The 24,485-nt window shown below is 45.6% G+C and overlaps 1 protein-coding gene across 1 annotated transcript; it reads right to left on the bottom strand.

The window, feature by feature from the left end:
• Positions 1 to 1,845: 1,845 nt before the first annotated feature.
• On the bottom strand, positions 1,846 to 19,032 carry LOC138796650 (uncharacterized). Its single transcript, XM_069976273.1, has 5 exons — positions 19,002 to 19,032; positions 14,335 to 14,507; positions 11,255 to 12,119; positions 8,828 to 9,008; positions 1,846 to 2,162 (listed from the first exon to the last, which is right to left on the bottom strand). Exons 2-5 carry the CDS (start codon positions 14,378 to 14,380, stop codon positions 1,962 to 1,964), a joined length of 1,293 nt encoding a protein of 430 aa, XP_069832374.1. The 5' UTR covers positions 14,381 to 14,507; positions 19,002 to 19,032; the 3' UTR covers positions 1,846 to 1,961.
• Between the last annotated feature and the right edge of the window lie 5,453 nt (positions 19,033 to 24,485).

Genomic DNA, 24,485 nt, shown 5'->3' with positions numbered 1-24,485 from the left:
TTACAAAGTTATATAACTTTGTAATGTGGTTAAATACCCGGTCTGGCCCCCTTCCCCCACTTTCCGACCCCCGACCCCGGAAGTTAAAGAATGTATACATTACCTATTACGGTCGTCACGGTCCTCTTCTCTGGTGTCGGGTGACGTCAGAGCTGGGGGGGCGGTCCGGGTCTTCTTCCTCTTCGGCGTCTTCATTGAGAGTGAATGGGAGAGAAAAGGCTGCTGGTGCACATGCGCACCAGCAGCCTTTTCATTGGCTGGAGCGCATCACATGGCTTCCAGCTTGCTCAGCCCTGATTGGCTGAGCTTGCTGGAAGCCATGTGATGCGCTCCAGCCAATGAAAAGGCTGCCGGTGCGCAAGCGCACTGGCAGCCTTTTCTCTCTCATGGACCCGGAAGCAAGAGACATCGCTGGACGGCGGACGCAGGTGACGGTGAGGCGGACGGCGTGCGAATGGAGTGGCGTTCTTCACCGGAGGGATGGTGAGTATGGTGTCTGTGTTTTTTTTTGGGGGGGGGGGTCCCGCCGGAGTTGTCCTTTAAGGCCGGCGAGTACAAAACCCCTTTTTTATGCTTTTTTAGAATCTCATTTGAAAACACTGAAAGGGTGGCAGAAATGAGAGTGTCTGGGGATCTCAGGGCATTTGGGCAAGTGACTTGCACAAACCTGGCAGCCCCATGTAAATAAAAACAATACTCTTTACCCTTTCACCCCTACAATATACAATAGACAACATTACTCCTCTGCCTCCAGCCCTATCGATCATACAGTCCCATGTAAATTACTAGTGATGAGCGAATACTGTTGGATCGAATAGATATTCCATCGAATAGTGAGATATTCAAATATTCGATACTCGTACGAATATCTCGCGAATATTCGGTTTGCTCATCTCTAATCCCTATTAGAACAGACAATACAATGGAGGAGCTGTCTGTGTCACTAGAGCTGCAGCCTCCCCTGATGTCTATATTATACAACTTACCCTTAGAATAGACATTACACTGGGGGAAGCTGTCGGTGTCACTAGTGCTGCAGCCACAGCACAGTAAATATCATATGATATCACTAGTGACACTGACAGTGTAATGTAATGTCTATTCTAATGGTAACTTGTATAATATAGACATTAAGGGAGGCTGTAGCACTAGTGACACATACAGCTCCCCCCAGTGTAATGTCTGTTCTAATAGTAACGTATTATATTGACATCAATGGAGGCTGCAGCACTGGTGACACAGACAGCTCCCCCCCCCTCCAGGGTAATGTCTATTCTAATGGTAACATGTATAATATAGATATCAGGGGAGGCTGCAGCACTGGTGACACAGACAGCTCCCCCAGTGTAATGTTAGTTCTAATGGTAACATCCGTTATATCACTATTGATGAGATTTGATTCACTTATGCAATCGCCATGTATAAATGACTCGGCTTTGTGTTATTGCTTGAGAAAGGTTGTAATATCGAAACGTTCCGAGATGTAATACCAGGGACCTCTTTTGTGGACTGCCATATAATGTGGTGGCTTCAGCCATGTACGGTGGGTTCAATGTTGATGTAAATGTGGTGATTCTCGAAATCGCATAGACAGTAAACACCAGAAGCCTGAGAGGTTTCAGGGGTTTTATTATATTATTTAGCTTCTTTATTGTATATAATATATCATTATGGCGGAACAATGAAACATGACTAGGAAATCACATGACCTTAGCAGTTATTATCCTCCAATGTTGGAGCTCGGCATAGAACTCATCAGCCTATGTCCCTGGCCTAATGTTTTTTTTGTTTGTTTTTTTCTTTATTATTTTTGCTTTGTGTTATTACATTGTATGCTGATTATTAGTGAAGCACAGAAGCTGTATGGTATGTTTTGCATTAAGCCGTCTTTAATGTTAGTACATGTGCACACTGTACGGAGCAGAATGTGCCGCCATTCGTCGGCTCTGGGTTTCCGACAATTATTTAAGGTCCTCCTGTCTAACACTCAGTTGATACAGTGCCATTCCCTTCCACGTGCCTTCAATGTCTGTCTCAAAGCCATGGGTGGTCTTGACTTTGGCCTGATATGGCACGGACAGTTCTGCCCTTATCACCGATGCCACCAATCGTATGGCTTTACCAGGAGGGACCGTCAGCTCAAGGTTGTGTGATAATTTCTTCTGTAAGAAGAGACAATAGTCATAGACAATGAATTCTCCATCTTATAATATGCTATAAGCTTACATTTGAGTGATAATGTGTTTTCCCTTAGTCCCCACAGTGTCACAATAATGGGGTATTCTTGCCCCTGTGTGCTAGGCAGGACTATGGAATTTTTACTAGTACAAATAAAGTTTTAATAATTCAAAGTAATTAGCCCCTCCTCTCTCTAGGATAAGAGGAGGTGGACCTCCCACAGCAGTGAGTTATTTATAAAGTACAGAAAAACAGAAGATATAAAGGGCGGGAAGTTGTGACGCTGTGGGGACTAAGGGAAAACACATTATCATTCAAATGTAAGCTTCCCTTACGTCCCACAGCGTCACAATAATGGGGATTTAGCACGTACCCCTAAACCCCTAAGGGCGGGCTTGTTGAAAGGCTGCATTTACTACCGTAGTAGAAAAATCTGAAGTTTCACTTCCCATTCTATAATGTTTGAAAAAGGTTCTTGGCGTAGTCCAAGCTGCTGCCAAACAAATTTGCTCTAAGGGTATGAGAGCCCTTTCAGCCCATGAAGCCGCCATGGCCCTGGTGGAATGAGCTTTGGTAAATTCTGGAGGATCTCTTTCGCTTAAAGCGTAGCCGATGTTGATACATTCCGAGATCCATCTCGAGATTGACGGCTTAGAGGCGTTCTTGCCCTTGTTTCGTCCCATAAATGCGACAAACATATTTTCCGATTGTCTAAAGTCCTTCGTCTTGTCAAGGTAGATTCGCAGACATCTGACGACATCTAAAGTCTCTAGGTCTGGATCCTCTGCAGTCATCTCCGTCGGAAATCTAGATATGGAAATCATCTGGTTTAAATTGAAGAAGGACGGATACTTAGGAGTAAAATTTGGCAAATATTTTAGAAGCAACTTGTCTTCAAAAAAGGTAGTATAGGGTTCTGTAGCGGCAAACGCCTGCAGTTCTCCTACTCTCTTGGCCCATGTTATGGCCAAGAGAAAAATGGTTTTCAAGGTAAGCATCTTAAGAGATGAAGATTGTAGGGGCTCGAAAGGTTCTTTGGTTAAGGCTTTTAATACTAGAGATAAGTCCCACGGATTCACGGGTCTACAGACCCTGGGACGTAACCGGGTAATTGCCCTGGTAAAATTCTTCACTTCTTGAATCTGTAAAAGTTTCTTTTGTAGAAAAACCGATAGCGCTGCCAACTGAACCCTCAGGATACTGGGTGATAATCCCTTATCGAATCCATCGTGTAGGAACTCGAGGATTTGAGGGACTGAAGGGTTACTGGGGTCTATCTGTCTGGGAGAACACCAAGATTGGAAGATTCTCCTGACTCTAGCATATGATTTATTGGTAGCATCACTTCTAGAATGTGAAAGTGTGTCAACCACTCTGCTAGAAAACCCTTAAGCCTATAATAAGGACCGATCAGCCTCCATGCAGTCAGGTGAAGAGACCCCAGGTTGCGGCAGGTCTGAGTGCCCTGAGTCACCAGGTTCTGCTGAAGTGGTAGCTTCCAATATGTCCCTCGGCTCATAGTTAGGAGCTGGGTAAACCACGCCCTTTTTGGCCAAAAGGGTATTGTCGCTATTACTGAGGCCTGGTCTCGCCTGATCTTCAGTAATACTCTCGATATCATGGCTGTTGGTGGGAATATGTATGCCAGATTGAAGTCCCACGTTATCGTCATGGCATCCACCACCATTGGGTCGTCTTCCTTGTACAGTGAGCAAAACTGGGGAAGCTTCGCATTCAAGCGAGTTGCCATCAAGTCTATCTCTGGGAGACCCCACATAGAGATGATTTGGCTGAATATTGCAGGGTTCAGAGACCATTCCACTGGAACTGACAAATTCCGACTGAGTTTGTCCGTTATTATGTTCAGCGTTCCTCTTATGTGAACTGCAGTCAGTCTGGTCAAGTTCAGCTCTGCCCAGTTCAGAATTTTGCCCACTTCTCTCAGGAGGGCCCTGGATCTGGTGCCCCCCTGTTTGTTTAGGTAGTACACAGCCGCGATGTTGTCTGTCCTCACTTTCAGTGCTCGACCTTGTAATTGAGGGGAGAGGACTGTGAGGGCCTTGTAAATGGCTCTCAACTCTAGCTGGTTTGAAGAGAGGGTTCTTTCTAATCCAGTCCATTTCCCTTGGACTTCCCTCTCTCCTAGGTGCGCTCCCCATCCCGAGCCTGAGGCATCTGTGGTCAGAATAACCCAGTTTGGTTCTTCCATACTGGCTCCGTCCTTTACCTGGGCCCACCAGCGTAAAGACTTCCTTACTTGGATGGAAAGCCTGATCTTTTTGTCTAAGGAAGATGTCCTTTTGTTCCATTTCTGGAGAACTTCTGACTGAAGAGGTCTTAGATGCCAAAGGGCCCAGGGAACTGCTTCTGCAGCTGATGAGAGGAGAACTAGGTACCTCATCAGAGTCCAGATGGGAACTGGGCGAGGCACCTTCAGAAATCGACACCCCTCTGAAATCCTCATTTTCCTTTCTTTGGTAAGGTAAAGCTTCATGTCTTGGGAATTTATGACAAATCCCAAATATCTCTTGATTGTTGAGGGTACAAGGTCCGATTTTTCCCAATTGACCAGCCAACCCAGAGAGGTGATCAGGTTTAGTGTGGAAGCTACGTCTTGATTTAGCTGACCTAGAGATCTGGCTATGATAAGCCAGTCGTCTAGGTAGGGTACAATGGTTATGTTCTGAGTCCTTAAGACTGCCACCACAGAGGACACTACCTTCGTAAATACGAATGGGGCTGAAGTAATTCCAAATGGGAGGACCTTGAACTGAAGATGTACAACGTGACGTCCCATGTGTACTGCAATGCGAAGAAATTTCCTGTGTTCTTTGAAGATTGGAACATGAAAGTATGCGTCTTTCAAATCGAGGGACGCCATATAAACTCCTCTGTTTAAGATCATCTTTACCGATTTTATTGTTTCCATTCGGAACTTGTCTTTTTTCATGAATTTGTTTAAATATCTTAGATCTATGATTAACCTGTTCTTTCCCGATGGCTTTGGGACTAAAAAGACAGGGGAGTAAACCCCTAACCCTTTCTCCTCTGGTGGGACAGGTTCCAAGGCTGACATCCGAATTAGATCCTGTATCGATTGTTCCAACACCTCTTGTTTCCCGGGATAAAGACGAGAGGACACGAGAAATCTTCTCGTGGCAGAGGCTCTAAGGATAGAAAATAACCTCTCCTGACTACATTTATTACCCATGTGTCTTTTATTAGTTTCTCCCATTTGGGCAAAAAATGCGACAGACGAACCCCCACCGGAAGCCTGACGTCAGAAATCCTTTCCTTTGGGGGAGAACCTTCCTCCTGTGGAGGAACCTCCCTTCCTGTATCCTCCATATCCTCTGCCTCTTCCTCGAAATCGATATTGTCTATATCTAGCGGGTGACCTTTCCTGTCTGCGACGAAAGGGCTTTTTAACAGGAGGGAGAGATTTTCCTTTCTTATCAGAAAGGTCCATCATTAGGGAATCTAGTTCAGAACCGAAGAGTCGGCCTAGAGAAAACTGCAAATTGCACATATTAAATTTAGATGGGTTATCCCCAGGCTAGGGGCGCAACCACAATGCTCTCCTGGCCGCCGATGATAGTGCCATAGACCTTGAGGCAAGTCTGGCTTGATGTGAAGCAGAATCGGAGATGTAATCCATAGCTAAACGGACTTTGTTAAAAGATGATAGGATGCTGTCCCTATTCACTCCTGAATCTGTATAGTCCTGAATCTGGTCCAACCATTTCTTCATAGCTTTTGTGACTTCGTGGTTGGAAACTGCTATGGTAGCTTGGGCCACTGCTGCAGAATAGGCTCTCTTTAGAGATGCTTCCACCCTGCGATCCATGGGATCTCTGAGACTTGAACCGTCATCAGAAGGGACTATAATCTTTTTGGACAATTTGGCAATAGCCATGTCCACCTTGGGAGGCTCAGTCCAGGATTCAAATTGTTCTTCATCCACAGGAAAAAGATTCCAGAATCTCTTGCTGATGGAGGGGGCCTTATCAGGCCTCTTCCATTCGGATTTAATCAAATCCGTAATGAATTCATCCATTCTAAACACCTTAGTATTTTTGGAGGAGGAAGGTTCTTCATTATCAGGCCGAGTATCAGCCTTGACTAATCTCAATTTCAGAATTGAAAAGGAATTTTTCCTTCTCCTTATCCTTATCCTTATCTTCCTCTTCCTCTTCTTAACCAGAAGAAAACACTTCATCCAAAACTCTATATCCTTCTACAGATATTGAAGGAGATTCATATTCTCTTCTGGGCCTTTTCCTAAAGGCAAGAAAATACCATTACTCTTGGCCCAGCAAGGAGGAAAAAATTATAAAAAAACTCTTTTTTTTTTTTTTTTAATACCTGGATTGAGTCAGGGATTATTTTAGGTTGTTGACAGAATTGTGTACCAGGTCGCTGACCCAAATAATCACATGCTGAATAGTGGGCTCATCTTTCCCCTAGGAACAAAATAATTTTTGTACCTGCTGATGGTGGATTTCCGTCAACAAAGACATATAGTGTCTGTCCTACCTGAATCTTGGGGCGACAAGACTCACAGGTTGTAAATTCGCTGTCATCCGGCAGCGGGGTCTCATATTCTCTACATGCCAAATGGTGCCTTTTAGAGCTGGACTTGCGGGTAGACGATTCTCTAGACATGACTGAAAAACATGTATATAAGAATCTGGATATAACACAAAGGGTTAACAGCATATAACACTTACTGAAAGAGTGCAGTCAGGTTGAGGCCAATCAACACAGTCACAGCAGTGCAATCATCAGCTGGCTCCAGGAAGAGACAGCAAGATGTGAGAGCCTGGTGAGTGTTTAAATACACAGAGAAGGCGCCACTTAGGCTCCGCCCACTGGCAGTGTACAAAGATTAGATTCCCCACATGAAACACAGGTACCTGAAAGAGAATGTACCTGGAGGGGAAGAAAACCGCACCTCTCACCTGTCTCCCGGACCGAAAACGAACGCCGGGCTAGTTCCGGTCTCGGAGCGCACGCGAGAGGCGGAAATGACGTCACATGCGTCACTTCCGGCCCTGTGGAATATGCGTTCCACAGCACCGGAGCTCCGAAAAACAGAGCTGCAGACACCAAAAGCGCTCCACAGGAACAAGAAGCTCCCACAGAGATAAGAAACGAAAACATACACAGAATAATGAAATATAGAAATGTAGGGAGGGAGGAGGGAAAACAGCCCTGCCATTACAAGGACAAAAAATAACTCACTGCTGTGGGGGGTCCACCTCCTCTTATCCTAGAGGGAGGAGGGGCTAATTACTTTGAATTATTAAAACTTTATTTGTACTAGTAAAAATTCCATAGTCCTGCCTAGCACACAGGGGCAAGAATACCCCCTTATTGTGACGCTGTGGGACGTAAGGGAAGTCATTGCTCTATGTGCAGCTTTGCTGTGGTTCCCCATTTACCCTTATGGAAGCATGAGTGTCAGAGATTGTTATGGGGCACCAGGGATGGATGCGTTTGGCTGGAAATAGTTGGCAACTTATCACGTCTTCTAACGTGATGTAATAATACTACAGATAAGAGCCCACCATCGTCAGCTATATCATCCCCCTTCCCTCCTGTACTATAGAGATCCCTCATATCCCAACTTTATAGAGATCTCTCACCCCCTGAACTGTATAGACTTTCCCTTCCTAAGCATTGTACACATCCCTCCTCAATCCCAGCTCTGTAGAGAGTACCCCTACCCCAATAATTGTAGACCTCCCTTTCCAAGTAGTAGAGACCTGGTCTCCGCCAGCTTTGCGGAGAGTCCCCCTACCCCAATATTTGTAGACCTCCCCTTCCAAGTAGTAGAGACCTGGCCTCCGCCAGCACTGCCGAGAGTCCCCCTACACCAACTCCATAGATACTTCCTCTCCACTGTATAGTGTGTCCCCCACCCACACCACCACCACTCAATACTGTAGAGGTCCCCTATATTCCTACCTCCCAGCACCCATGAGGCTACTGTACATATAACTCTATAAAGCATCAGTATTATAAAGTGAGTGCTGGTAGGTGGGCATGACCTAACTAACACACCACAGGTTTTATGCATCATGTGATTTTTATAAATCCTATAAACTAACATGTGACCAGGGGTGTAACTAGAAATGACTGGCCCCCAGCAACACCCTACCCCGCCTGACCACAAAGCTGTCATAACCTTGTGTTACATGTTTATGAATAATGTGAGTAGATGGTGTCCCCCATTGTAGGCATGGTAGGCATCTACCCTGCTATCCCTCCCCTCTCCCAGTAAATAGTGTCCCATCACACCATGGTAGTAATGATAGGCATCTGCCGTGGCAATAGACCCCCCCCCCCCCCCCAAGCTCTTTGAGTGCACGAGGGACGTCACTGGATCGGAGCACTGAGAAAGGGTGGTAGAGGTTGAGGCCAGGTTGGGGAGTCAATGGCATTTACATGCAAGTGCTCAACAGGAGCAACTGCAATTAAAGGGACATTTACACTTCCAGGAAGGCCGCCAAGCGCTGCAAATAGTGACAACAGGGGGCCCAGTATTTTCCAGGAGCGGGGCTACGGGCAGCTGCTATGGCCTATACAGCAGTAGTAGTTATACCCCTGAAAATGACCAAAAAACTTTTCTCCTGCAGACATTTACCTCAGTCTCATTCATGTCTATGAAGTTCCAGTTGTGGTTTCTGCTCTGATCCACCTTCACAGTTCTCCCATTGTCATCAACAGTTGGTATCCCAGCTTCACACATAATCCTGCGGCCGGCTTCTATCACAAATCCGGAATCAGGGGAGAAGAAGCTGGTCAACTTCACTGTTTTCTCAAATCTGAAAAAGATAAAGAAAAAAAAATTTCCAAATGAGCAAGTGATAGAAGAGTTAAATCCTGGCGCTGTATAAGGTCTGCTCCACCTGCGTAGAGACGGCACTATGTAAGTATGGGTAGGATTGCATATGTAGCCCTAGGAGTTTTATCTGTTTATTGCCTTTGATGTAGTGAAAATGAAGGTGAAAGGCGATGTCTTCCTATTAGTGACCCCTCTGGGAACACTGGAAGAGTCTCTATTGTTCTAGTGGATTCAAGTTGTCCATGTATTGTCCTTGTTTTGACTATTGTTAGGCTCAGTCTGCCTTTAGTAACAAATAAACCAGGATGGAGCACAGAAGTAGGAACAAATAACCAGGGCTATGTGCAGGAAATAGCCTGAGCTGTGAACTTGCAATCTATGAGCCTGAATGCCTCCTCAGGCCTGAAAGGTAAATCAAGGCTTCCCTCTAATCTTTCTCCATACATAAGGAACTTTCTGTTGTGTTAATACTTGTATTCTTACTTTATATACAGTACAGCCTTCTTTCATCTTGTCATCATTGTCACTTCTTAGACCAGGGCTGCTTGTGTGAAGTAACCAATGTTTTGTGGCTGTCACTCTTTTCCTTTCTGCTCCCATGGCATCTTAAATAGCCAGTGCATTGATAAACTTTTGCTGACCCAGACCAACATAGGCAAGGCACATGTGCTGGCATATGTTAGATGCCATGGGAGCAGAAAGGAAAACAGTGACATCACCAAAGTAAAACATTGGTTACTTCACACAAGCAGCCCTGGTCTAAGAAGTGACAATAATGATGGCAAAATGAAAGGCCAGTGCAGATATTCTTTATAGGGTTTTCTGGGCAAAACATACTCATGAGTTATCCACAGGACCGCCACCTGATATCAGCTGATCAATGCTCGCACTACACAGTGAATGGGTCTGGAAGCAGTTGGCTCCAATATCTATGGATGATCTACACAAACCCGGTCCGGCCATTACAGTGTGTGCGGAGAAAACTACTTCTGGTCTTGTTCACTTTGTAGTCAGGTGTCGTCACCCTGTGGATAGCTCATCAGTATGTTTAGCCCAGAAAACCCCTTCAAGTCTCCCTGCCTGCTGCATACTTTGACTTGATGCTACATCCGAATATTTTTGGATAAGTGCTTAAAGGAGTTATACAGTCATGGCAGCTTTCTTCCAGAAACAGCACCATCATCTGCTTACATGTTTAGATGCATGACCGAGGATGGGGGAGATGGAAATATCTGCAAGTTTTGTGAATATCTCAAAGTCTCCATATCTGAAGGGTTGGAAGAACAATTAGCCTCATTAAAGGGGGTTTCCAGGACTTTCAAAGTGATATGGCTCCAGTGATTGGTGGGGGTGCTGGGTGTCAGATTAGATTTTGATGGACTAAAATATATAGAGGATAGGCTTTCAATAAAAAAAAAAAAAAAAAGTCCTAGAAAACCCTTTAAGGACCTGTTCACACTATGGGATCCACACAGATAACCTCCAGCAGACACACTTGAACATCTGTCCGTCCCATGAGCTTCATTCCATTCTATTCAGGCAGATTCCGCCGTCCGCCCAAAGACTTGACATCATTCTTTTTTGGGTGGATGGTGGAATCTGCCTGAATAGAATGAAGCCTATAAGATGGGCAGATCTTAAAGCGGCAGTCTGGGGGGGGGGGGGGGGGACCACGGAATCCGCTGGAGGTTATCTGTGCGGATTCCGCATTGTGAACGGGCCCTTAGACTGGAATGACACACAGCAGTTTTTTTTTTTTTTAAACTTCCACAGCTGTGTTTGTGAAACCAGAAGTGGATCCAACAGGAAAGCGAAGCACAAGTCCTCCCTTTATATTTTCCTTCCCATTTGAATCCACTTCTGGCTTTTCCCAAAAAACTGCTGTGTGTGATTCCAGTCGTACCCCAAGTAACCAACCTGTGTTTTGGTGAAAAGTTTTATCCTTTAGGTCTACTGTCTATTGCTTGTTCTACATTTACTGTTCACATAGGACTCTGAGCCTGTGTTATTAGGAGGATTATAAAAAAAAAAAAAAAAAAAAAAAAAACATCTTTTGGGGACTGGATCTACCCTGTTGAGTTAGAGTTTCCGGAATATGTAAAGGAATGGTGTCATTCTACAGTCCTATAGATTACTTGTTTCTATACCACAACCACATCAATATATGGACACTGGATCGGCATCACTCAGATTTTTTTTATTTTTTAGACGCATTGTAATACTCACAAGTTGTCCTTAAGGGTGCAGGAGCTTTTCCTGTTATCGTAGAGCCTGTTCTCGATCACTTCAGGTTCATTACTGGGAAGTGTTTGTGCTTTTTCGGGCAGGAACTTGAAGCTTGTGATCCCTTTTATTGTCTTGTCTTGCTTGAATGAGATGAATTTATAAGCTCCGTAGCCGCACCCCATTTGCGCAGCGTGCTTTTTGTATTCGCTGTCACCTGGGATGGAACCTCTGTAGAGATATCCTTCATTATCTACACACCACAACTTTCCATCAGGAGAGAATGACATGAAATGATTGAACTCACGCCAGCCATGTTTTCCGACCACTTTACTTGACGCCAGCCACTGCTTATATTCTTGTGGTGCTTTTGGTACCGTTCCCTTCACCAGTTGGCCCTCGTCGTTTACTGTAAACAGATTACCAGATGGGTCAAAGAATAAGGCTTCACACTGCTCCCAACCCGAGGACCCGATCTGCGTGGCTTGTCCGCACATCCAGGGTACATTCTCATTTCTTGGTGGTGGACCTTCGTAGAGCTCTCCATCAGTGGTGACACCATATAATTCTCCATTAGGATGAAAGGAAAGAATCTTGAACTGACTCCATTCCCATTTTCCAACTGTATAGCCGACAGTAAACCAATCGACCGCTCTTGTGTGTGATAGCAATGGCCCCCTGTAGAGATCTCCATCGCGGACACAGAACATTTCTCCTTGTGGATTACAGAGAACATGCTTAACTTGGCTGATATCTTGAAGTTTTCCAAAGTCCTGATCCTTACTACCATCTGGTTTCGCAACTGCACCTGGTGGCAGTTCGATTTTTATGGTACCATCAGTCTTAGAGATGGTCAGTATAAGGGTCTCTAGAATGGAAATGGATAAAGAGTGATTTATAGCAGAATATTCCGGATGATAGACTCTTTCATGACACAATGGCTTACTGTACATCACTCTCTACAGAGTAATTCGATAGACAATGCACCACCATCTTACCAAAACTAGACAGACAATATCAGATTTACCCAATATAAGACAGAATATGAAATATTCTCTCGCAAACAATGGCACACATGGTTCAAACACATAGAGCTATTTTACAGTTTTGCATTAAAGGGGTATTCCAACTTATACTACCGTTAAAGTTTGGGGTCACATCGAAATGTCCTTATTTTTCAAGGAAAAGCACTGTACTTTTCAATGAAGATAACTTTAAACTAGTCCTAACTTTAAAGAAATACACTCTATACATTGCTAATGTGGTAAATGACTATTCTAGCTGCAAATGTCTGGTTTTTGGTGCAATATCTACATTGGTGTATAGAGGCCCATTTCCAGCAACTATCACTCCAGTGTTCTAATGGTACAATGTGTTTGCTCATTGGCTCAGAAGGCTAATTGATAATTAGAAAACCCTTGTGCAATCATGTTCACACATCTGAAAACAGTCTAGCTCGTTACAGAAGCTACAAAACTGACCTTCCTTTGAGCAGATTGTGTTTCTGGAGCATCACATTTGTGGGGTCAATTAAACGCTCAAAATGGTCAGAAAAAGAGAACTTTCATCTGAAACTCGACAGTCTATTCTTGTTCTTAGAAATAAAGGCTATTCCATGAGAGAAATTGCTAAGAAATTGAAGATTTCCTACAACGGTGTGTACTACTCCCTTCAGAGGACAGCACAAACAGGCTCTAACCAGAGTAGAAAAAGAAGTGGGAGGCCGCGTTGCACAACTAAGCAAGAAAAAAAGCACATTAGAGTCTCTAGTTTGAGAAACAGACGCCTCACAGGTCCCCAACTGGCATCTTCATTAAATAGTACCTGCAAAACACCAGTGTCAACATCTACAGTGAAGAGGCGGCTGCGGGATTTGGGGCTTCAGGGCAGAGTGGCAAAGAAAAAAACATATCTGAGACTGGCCAATAAAAGAAAAAGATTAAAGCGTAACTGTCATATTTTTTTTATTGCAGAAATCAGTAGTATAAGCGATTTTAAGAAACTCTGTAATAGGTTTTATCAGCCAAAAAAAGCCTCCTTCTGTACTCAAGAAGCAATCTCCCAGCCTCCCCCCCTGACTTCTTATCTGTGCATTATCAGGCAAACACGTCTTCATTACAGAGAAGCCAGTGAAGACGGGCTCTGCTCTCTCTATTCTATCCTTATGGAGGGGGGAGGGGCCGAGGGAGATGAGGGAGCAGGAAGAGGTGACATGAAGGTCAGCTGTTTGTAGACTCTCTGGGCACCTAAACCGCAGGATTCTGGGGTCAGAAAGGTCAGTGCTTATCTATGAACTTACTGAGATAAGATTGCAGGGTGTTGTGCTGTGCAGGACTGCTCCGTGCTCAGTCACTCCTAACAGCCCCTCCCCTCTCCATAGCCACATAATGGAGACAGAAATCCTGCTTCTTCTGAAGTGAGGGGGGAGGCTGGGAGATTGCTTTTTCAGTCCAGAAGGAAACTCTTTTGGTTTATAAAACCTATTACAGAGTTTCTTAAAATCGCTTGTACTGTTGATATCTAATGTTTTAAAAAAAAATGACCCTGAAATGACAGTTACGCTTTAAGATGGGCAAAAGAACACAGACATTGGACAGAGGAAGACTGTCTTGACTCTATTTTCTATTCATTTCACAATGTATGGTTGTGAATAGGTGTGACTTTTCATGGAAAACACAAAATTGTTTGGCCCCTGACTGTTTGGGTGACTCCAAACTTTTGAACGGTAGTGTAAAACTAACTTCTGCCCTAGACGAGTAAGGAATTGCAGGGGAGGCGACCTCTCTACCCCTTGGCAATCTCCATATTGGCCCTTGACTGATTTGTTTTTTTTAATAGAGCCACGGGTACGACATGTGGCTCACGGCTCTATCCATTCTCTATAGAGAATTAATAGAGCTGGGGGCCACATGTCGTACCCAAGCACAATCTAGTTTTCTAAGACTTCGTGCCTGGTCCATATATACGGACATAACGCAACAGAACAGAGTTCGGATACACCCGGCATGGTGTATCATTATGATGCCGGGAGCTCCGAATCAGTTTAGCTTGTCGCGTGTGATTAAAAATGAGAAAGTTCTCACCAGAGCCAGCCTGTTTAGGGGGAGCCGCTGTTTTAGGCTGCACCATGTTTTCTTATGGCTTATAGAGTAGAACACTTGGCTTTCTGGAATATGAGATCTTCGCCTCCCGTATTACAGCTGGAGACTGAGAAGCGATTATTCTGAAGGTCTCAGATTGGAAGGGTGTAACTTGTCTGTAAGAGAATATTGAGAAGACATGGAGACTTACACATGATCCTGTATAAACCATATTCTAACCATAACTGAATGTTCTATAGCAAATCAGAATAGGGTAGGCATGACAGGGACGAAGGGAGGATGATGAAGGGGTAACTAGTGAGGAGGTGTGGGCACAGTGAGTTGGTGAAGAAGAGCAGGGCTTCTTTGGGAATAGCAAATAGAGATAAGCGAGCATGCCCGTCTGAGCTTGGTTCTCGTTTGAGTATTAGGGTGCTCGATGGTACTCGTTACTCGGTAGAGCATCTTGCGATACTTGAGACAATGGCATCTCCCTCTTACTGCATGTTTGGCAGCTTTTTCTCAGCCAATCATCATGCAGGAGAGGCTTTGGAAGCTTGTAGCATCACGTGGAAATCCTATATGTCGATAGGAGCGATTGGCTGGCCAGATCAGATGACCTGGGCATATAAGAATCAGGTCCCGCGGTGCTCGCGTGAGACACAGGCTGGAAGAGATTAGGGAGAGAGCTGCTGTCTGTCAGGGAATTAGTGTGCGGTTAGGCAGGAATCCAACACAAAGAACCTAACGGTCCTTCTAAGGCCCCGTTCCCACTGAGCAAAGCTAGCGGAATTCCGTGACGGAATTGTCCGCCGCGGAATGCCGTTAGCCTCCCGCTCATAATGGGAGTCTATGGGAGGCGCGCGCTGCTGCTCTGTACGCGCTGAAGATGAAAATTTTTATTAAAGTATTGTATTGCCCCCCAGAAGTTTTACAAATCCCCAATATACACTTATTACCGGAAATGCTTATAAAGTTCTTTTCTCCCTGCACTTACTACTGCATCAAGGCTTCACTTCCTGGATAACATGGTGATGTCACTTCCTGGATAAAATGGTGATGTCACTTCCTGGATAACATGGTGATGTCATGACCCGACTCCTAGAGCTGTGCGGGCTGTGGCTGCTGGAGAGGATGATGGCAGAGGGACACTGAGGGACACAGAGCACTGGAGGGACACTAAGCATCCCTCTGCCATCATCCTCTCCAGCAGCCACAGCCCGCACAGCTCTGGGAGTAGGGTCGTGACATCACCATGTTTTCCAGGAAGTGACATCACCATTTTATCCAGGAAGTGACACCACCATGTTATCCAGGAAGTGACATCACCATTCTTATCCAGGAAGTGACATCACCATTCTTATCCAGGAAGTGAAGCCGTGATGCAGTAGTAAGTACAGGGAAAAAAGCACTTCATAAGCATTTCCCGTAATAAGTGTATACAGTAAAACCTCGGTCCCCGAACCCCTCGGAGTTCGAACAATTCGGTATTCGAACTAAATTTCCCCCTGATGTTTTGTTCGGTGCTCGAACATTGCTTGGTATCTGAACAAAATCAGGGGGATAACTGTCGGCTAAACTGATGTTCAGCTCACAGTTGGAGGTGTTCGGGAACAGTGAGGCAGGAGCAGGCGGCTATTTAAAGGGGTTATCCAGCGCTACAAAAACATGGCCACTTTTCCCCCTACTGTTGTCTCCAGTTCAGGTGTGGTTTGCAATTAAGCTCCATTTACTTCAATGGAACTGAGTTTCAAAACCCCACCCAAACTGGAGACAACAGTAGGGGGAAAGTGGCCATGTTTTTGTAGCGCTGGATAACCCTTTTAAACTTGCCGCCTTGCTCCAGCTCCTCTCAGCTACGGGGGACACCCACTTCTTTACAGGGTGTCCCCCGCAGCTGAGGGGAGCAGGAACACGGTGGCAAGTTTAAATAGCCGCCCGCTCCTGCCTCTCACTAAGGGAACGCTCCTTCCTCACCTGCTCTCCACACGCACCCCGCCGGCCCGGATCATCTCCCATACGTATCTCCGCCCGTGCTGTTGCGCCCACCGGCCCGGATCACCTGCTGTATGTATCGCCAGCCTGCCGCACGCCCGTTGCGCAGTGGCCCCGCTCATAAACTCTCTAGCCGCTTGCTCCCTGCCACGTTTTCAGGGTGAAGCAGAGTCTGCAGAGGCAGCAGGGAGCAGCTGGAACAAGCGGCTAGGGAGTTTGTGAGTGGGGCCGCTGCGCAACAGCATAGACGTGAGGCAGGCTGGCGATACATACAGCAGGTGATCCGGGCCGGCGGGTGCAACAGCACGGGCGGAGATACATATGGGAGGTGATCCGGGCCGGCGGGGTGCAAGTGGAGAGCAGGTGAGGAAGGAGCGGTCCCCGCAGTGAGAGGCAGGAGCGGGCGGCTATTTAAACTTGCCGTCGTGCTCCTGTTCCTCTCAGCTGCGGGGGACACCCTGTAAAGAAGTGGAGAATCCCATCATAATTAGGAGAATCACCGCTTCTTTACAGGGTGTCCCCTGCAGCTTAGAGGAGCAGGAGTACGGCGGCAAGTTCCGCCCGCTCCTGCCTCTCACTGTTGCAGGGAACATGGAGCGTTTTTACACCCTGTAGGCCGGGTGCTCTGCACCTGACCCACGGAGTGTAAGAACCAATTAATTAGCTTTACATTGTTCCCTATGGGAACTTACAGCTCGGTTCTCGAACTGCTCGGTTCTGGAACAGCCTTCCAGAACCGATTATGTTCGAGAACCGAGGTACCACTGTATTGTGGATTTGTACAACTTTTGGGGGGCAATACAATACTTTAATAAAAATTTTCATCAGAAATCTCCTTTAAGTCATCCAAATCTCAATGACTCCTGGTGACTGGGCTCCCCCAACCCTATAAGGGTCGCTTTACTTCAGGGAGCTAGGTCCTGTAATTTCTCTGGTTAGTGACTGAGGATCTCTGTCCTGACACTGGCTATTTAGGGATTATGTATTACCATTGGGCTCACCACATTAGGGACCCAGCACTGCAAGTTTTCGACCCCTCCACTTGTGGTCAGAGACTCCATTGGCACTGGCCTTTCAGGATAATGACAGCCAAAGTCAAATAAAATGACACAGGCTGCAGGCACTTTAAAGGGGTTATGCTGCATTAGAAAATATGGCCATGTTTCTTCAGAGACAGCCCAACTCTTTTCTCCAGTTCAAGTGTGATTTGCAATTAGGCTCCATTCACTTCAATGGAACTGAATTGCAAAACCTGCACCCAAACTGGAGACAAGAGTGGTGCTGTCTCTGGAAGAAAGCGGCCATGGGGTCAATCTCCACACTACCAGTTGCAATGATATGACGTCTGCGGCTTATAAACTGGAGGCCTGAACGAGACATGGAAGCCCAATTCATTGTAGGGCCCTGAGTAAGGTATTTTTTGTTGTTGTTGTTTTCTTTTTTCCTTGTCACAGTGGGGAATTATGAGTACAGGGGCACAGTGGGTAATATTACTAATTGTGATAGGACAGGGGGCAACAATTCCTATATGGCTGCACATTTGGCACTATTACTATTATGGGGGCTAAAGGGGCATTGTTATTGTGTAGAGCCACAGGGGGCATTATTTGTTTGTGGGGGCTAAGGGAAAATTATTATTGTATAGAAGCACAGCAAGTGATTATTACTATTTAAAAAAACAGGAGACATTATTACCATTTAGGTGCACTATAACTATATGGTGGACACAGCAGGGGGCATTATTACTACATGGAGGCACAGCATGAGACATTATTACTATATGGAGGCACAGCAGGGGACGTTATTACTAGATGGAGGCACAGCAGGAGGCATTATTACTAGATGGAGGGCACAGCAGGAGGCATTATTACTATATGGGGGCACAGCAGGAGATATTATATAGAGGCACAGCATGACACATTATTACTATATGGAGGCACAGCAGGGGACATTATTACTATATGGGGCACAGCAGGGGACATTATTACTATATGGGGCACAGCAGGGGACATTATTACTATATGGAGGCACAGTAGGAAACATTATTACTATATGGAGGCACAGCAGGAGGCATTATTACTATATGGAGGGCACAGCAGGAGGCATTATTACTATATGGAGGGCATAGCATTATTATGAGATAGTGTATGAGAGTACAGAAGGGCATTATTTAAAATATGTGGGGGCTGTGGAGTGTAGCACTAAAATCTTCCACTGTATTGAGGAAAAGGAAAAGTGGTTATAATGGTCTGTACACTACAAGCAGTATATACTATGTAATCATTACAATACATTGACAGTTATGGATAAAAAAAATAAAAATGATATCATCAGGCAGCACACAAAGTATAAGAGATTGTTTCAGCAGCTCCCCGGTGTCTGATGCTGGGTCAATCCGCAGTCCTATAGCTCAGTGATGCTGGATCAGTCCACAACCCTATAGCTGAGTGATGCTGTACAGCGGCATCACCCCCCCCCCCCCCCCCCAGTTCTGTATCACCCTGGCCCAGCCAGCCTATAGGTGCTATGGATATAGATCCGGGAGCACTGTCTCCTGGTTGATCGGAATAGGGGGCAGGAAGTGAGGTGACACAGAACTGAGGATGACGTCAGACTATTCTGCGCCTTCCCCTATGACAGTATGACGTCTATCTTATATGATATAACAGTATTACCTGTAGTATCCGGAGAGCAGGAGGCACAGGGATCGGCTCTGATGTTACTGAGGGAGTGCAGCTCCTTATATAGCAGCACAGTATACAGCAACAGCCAATCACAACTCAGGTCCACGCCCCCTCTTATACACAGCAGAAAACAAACACACAGTATACAGCAACAGCCAATCAGAAGACAGGTCCACGCCCCCTCTTATATACAGCAGCAACAGCTAAAATACCTATAAAAAGAAGTAGCAAACAAACACCTAGTATAAGAAAGTGTACAATGCTTCATGATGTCCCCGGCCCTCGGCATGTAACAATACCACAACAATGGGCGGAGAACGTGTCTACTGCAGGGTTACTGAGGAAGTGCAGCTAAAGGGTTAACCACACCATCAGCAGCATCCCACTTCTCTAGAACCCCCCCCCCCCCTCCATGTGGTAACCTACCTCCCAGGCTGAGTAGTAACTGGTGTATTGCTTAAAGTGCTTCTACCATGATAGATATAAAGACACAACTAAGGATATTAGAGCAGCAGTTACTATATGAGAAGGCCGATATAGAATAAGAACGAGATATAGTTAGAATATGAAGGACATACATATACTCTGTGATCCCTACTTGTTTAGTATCAGTATGCCCAATGTAATCCCCAGCAGATTGTAGCCATGCTGAAGGTTCCAGTGGCTGCACCGTGTGCTGGTGGCTGCACCGTGTGCTGGGCTGGAGGCTGCACCGTGTGCTGGGCTGGTGGCTGCACCGTGTGCTGGGCTGGAGGCTGCACCGTGTGCTGGGCTGGTGGCTGCACCGCGTGCTGGGCTGGTGGCTGCACCGCGTGCTGGGCTGGTGGCTGCACCGCGTGCTGGGCTGGTGGCTGCACCGCGTGCCGGGCTGGTGGCTGCACCGTGGGCTGGGCTGGTGGCTGCACCGCGTGCTGGGCTGGTGGCTGCACCGCGTGATGGGCTGGTGGCTGAACCGCGTGCTGGGCTGGTGGCTGCACCGCGTGCTGGGCTGGTGGCTGCACCGCGTGCTGGGCTGGTGGCTGCACCGCGTGCTGGGCTGGTGGCTGCAACAGTGTTTAATTCAAAGCACCACAGGCACCAGCCACTCTAATACATTATATCTAACTTCTTTCTCCTAGAACAAGGAGCCACCAGCCGAGCACATGGTGCAGCCACTGGAACCTTCAGCACTGCTACAATCTGCTGGGAATTACATTGGGCATACTATACAAGTATACATACTATACTATACAAGTATACATACTATACAAGTATATTGGGCATACTATACAAGTATCTACAACAGAGACTGGGGAACAGCAGTATATGGCATTACACCTACTGGGACACTCTCCATTGATGTATATCTGCTTGCTGGGGCTGGCAGTGTATATTTATTGCTAGCCCTATGCACTTCTATCAATATCCCTATAATTTAGCTGTATTTCCTTCATATTCTAACTATATCTTGTTCCTACTCTGTACATATAATATTACTCCTATTTTTAAGGCCTCCAACAATATAATATATATATATAGTGCCTTGGATTATGAGCATAAGGCTGGTTTCACACTACGTTTTTGCAATCAGTTTTCTTCATCTGTTTTTTTTTTTGCAAAAAAACATGTGATGTGTGTGCATCCGGATCAAAACCGATGAGGTTTTTTTTTTTGTTTTTTTTTATGTACACAAAAATGCAGTCGACCTAATTTTTGTGTCCGTAAAAAAAAAAAAACAGATTTTTTTTTTATAATGGAATTCAATGGAAAAACGGATCAAAACGGATGCACACACATGCATCCGTTTTTTCCATCCATTTTTTGAAAAAAAACTGATGAAAAAAAACGGATTGCAAAAACGTAGTGTGAACCCAGCCTAATTCGTTCCGGGACCGTGCTTGTAATCCAAATTGACTCAAAGCAAGGCAAGTTTTCCCATAAGAAATTATTTAAAATGCAGACAATTGGTTCCACACCACAAAAATAATGATTTATTATTCTGAATAACATGTAAAACAGATGAAACAAACATTCAGAAACAGCAGAATCTGTGATATTATAAGTTACTGTACAGTAATGGAGAGGATGGGAAACACCAGGGCGGACAGAGACTGCAGGGAGCATGACGGAGTGAGCAGGACAGATGTGGGCACATACATGCAGCGCTCTCTATCCGGGAAGAGAGGGGTTACAGCTATGGAGAGATTACCCCCACAGTCCTGTCCCCTGATGTAAGCCCCAGCCTGAAGTGGATCTGCTATGATTTGGAAGGTGAGGGAGACTTCCTGGGTCCGAATCGGCTGATCATTGATATAGGTTAGAATTAGCGATGAGCGAACACTGTTCGATCGAATAAATATTCGATCGAATAGTAAGGTATTCGATCGCATTGAATATTATCGAATATTATCAAATATTCGATGAGCGTTCAAACCCCTCTTCTTCCCTGTTTTTTTAGCCAATCAATATGCAGGGAGACTGCCACAGCCCCTTGGTGTACGTAGCAGTGAGAAACGAGAATAACAATGATTGGATGGCAAAGTCACATGACCCAATAACATATATACGTGTGTTCATCCAGTGCTACGTGCTGCTACGTCATACATGAATACACAGGGTAGTGCAAGCACTCTGCTCACCAAGTGCTTTGTGCTGCTGATACGTCCTAGACTGCTTGATCTAAAAAAAAGAGTAGTACGTGTGTTCATCCAGTGCTACGTGCTGCTACGTCATACATAAATACACAGGGTGGTACAAGCAGGCTGCTGTGCTACAATAAGGCACTCTGTTTACCAAGTGCTACATGCTACATAATACAGCCGAGCAGCTTTACCTATAAAATATTCATACACCCTTTAATAACCAGGTAATTCACCTGCATAACATCAACTTGTGACTTTATTACCTGTGACTTTGGGGTGTTAGATGCTTCCCCTGCTGTCACAGTTGCATTCCAGTGGTGTTGGCATCATTTCCTGAAGTGTCATTGTGGACTTGGTGACCTCCAAGTGGCCGAATAGATGTTTTTCAGGAAACGAATACTTGTTCCCATAGACTATAATGGGATCAAATATTTGATCGAATATTCGAATATTGGGGAGATATTTGAACAAATATCGAATATTCGAATATTTCACTATTTGCTCATCACTAGTTAGAATTTATAATTGTCGCTACGTGTAATAGCGGTGCGCGGCTGTCCACTGACAATATACTATACCTATCCACGCTCCAGGGCTTCTCCTGCGGTCCGCTTCTCCCCAGGTCCCGCGCGGTCCGGCTTCAGAGCGGTCTGTCTTACCTGACAGGCTTCTCAGCCAATCACAGGCCGGGACTGCCACGGCCTGTGATTGGCTGAGCAGCCTGTCAGCTCAAACAGGCTGCTCTGAATCTGGAGCGCGCGGGACCCAGGGAGAAGTGGACCACAGGAGAAGCCCTGGAGTGTGGATAGGTAAAGTATACAGTTTAAGCAAGGGCTGCGAGGACATCGGTAACAATGTCCCTGCAGCCCTTGTTAAACGATTATCAGACCGTGTAATAGGCCCAGTAAACGAGTTTACAGTTGTTATCGGGCCCCCATCAGCCTGTCTAATATTACCCTAAGTCTTTTTGGGTGGCCATGGGCCCCCCAGGAGCTCAGGGCCCGGGCTACCGCCCGAAACAAACCTATTATAATCAACTACTGACCGTTACCTCTATCAGGTTAAATTACTGAGACCAGTCCAAGCTCTGCCGTATGACAGCCGATTCCTACAGCCAATTTGATGGGTTCAGTTTTTGAACCCACAGATCATCTAGGACATAAATATATCTCCGGAATGATAACTTTGGTCCTAATGGAACATACATTCATGTCCTTGAGCTGGAACTGGTTAATATTAATTGTGATTGTGAATATTGGATGTTTTTATGTGATGGCTTCGTTCTCACTGGCCTCTCACTGGCCTGAGCGGGTGGCGTTTTCTTTCTTTCTTTTTTTTCTGGCAAAGTGTGGCATTTCTTCTCCCATAGACATCAATGGGATTGTTCTGGTTGTCTCAAAAACGCTATTGCTGTGCATATTGCTTTTTTTTCCTGGTGTTTTTGTCACCGTTTGTGGTCCAGCAGCCAGGTCATAGGTTGGATAGGACTTAGTATATTAGGTAAAAGAGCAAGTTATTACATGCCAGACTATGGATCAGATACAGGTCGTTATAGCAAAGTCACGATGACCCAGACAAGTCCAGGTCAGAGCTGGGGAGAAAAAAAAGTTCAACCCCACAGAAGTGCTCAACGCATCATCACCAATACTAGAGAATTTACTGGGAATCCAGAAGTTACATAATGTATCTGATCTGTTTACTGATCACTTGGGCACATCCAAATATCTGGCTCCATATTGTATCTCTACTTATGACTGTCCATGAGATTCTCCTTCTTTCTTGACCACCTACCTCAGATCCTTGTTCAGCCGACCAGTCTTCTCTCTACAACTGTGTCTAAGGGTATATACACACTACGGAATCCCGTCGTGGATTCTGCAGCTCGCGGTCTCCGGCGGGAGCGCACATCTCCGCTGCTACCATAGGCTTCATTCTATGGTTTGCCAGATTCCGCCGGGTTCATTCTTTGGGCAGACGGCGGAATCTGGCAAACTTTTGGCATTTGATTAGCGGTGGCTGCTGACGTTGGATAAAGCCCTAAGGCTATGTGGAAATCATGGATATAGTCATTGGCTGTATCCATGTTTTCCAGACAACCTTAGAGCTTTATCCAAGTTCAGCAGCCCCGCTAATCAAATACCGAACGCTTGGGTTCGGATGGACTTGAACCCGAACCCGGTTCGCTCATCTCTATTCAGGAACCTTGATGTGGTGTGTGGGCTTATGCACTTTGATCAAACTGTAACAAACTCCTGATGTTAGTAGTATATAGTGCTGAGAAGCAGAAGGTCAGTCATAAGTGTAAGGACTGTCCTGTTGGGTCCTGGGATTGCAGAGGACCTGTTCACACTGCGGAAAACAGGAAAAAATTCTGAGCGGAATTTCCATCTGCCTCAATGTTAAGTATAGGGCACCTCTGCTCTTTACTGAAAGAATTGACTGTTTTTTGCAGTGTGAACAGGCCCTTAGTCTGAACATTTGCTCATTCTCTCCACTCACATAATTGTTTCTTGGACACAGCCGAGTTCACCTGCTAACTTCTGTCTGGCCACTTCACGGTTAACCTTTGCTTTGGTTCTTTCTGTGACTGGCAGCTCTTCCTGCCGGTCGGTGTGTTTGGTTGTCAGGTGTCGGAGATTGGAGATCCCACAGGCAGGCTCGGAACTGGCTTCCCAGCAGCTGGATCTCACCTATCCCTGTGCTTAGTGTTTCTACAATCTTTACTTTAGTCAGTAGATCATCCACCATTGTTGGCTTCCGTGGGCGTCCAGGTCTTTTTGCAGTGAGGAGTTTACTGGTGCTTTCTTTCTCTCTCTCTCTCTATATGCACATGGACTAATTCTCGCGGAAACTC

Source organism: Dendropsophus ebraccatus, chromosome 7, assembly GCF_027789765.1.
Source record: "Dendropsophus ebraccatus isolate aDenEbr1 chromosome 7, aDenEbr1.pat, whole genome shotgun sequence".
NCBI lineage: Eukaryota > Metazoa > Chordata > Amphibia > Anura > Hylidae > Dendropsophus > Dendropsophus ebraccatus.
The sequence above is the reverse complement of the archived record's forward strand: the minus strand, read 5'-3'. Positions and strand labels throughout refer to the sequence as shown.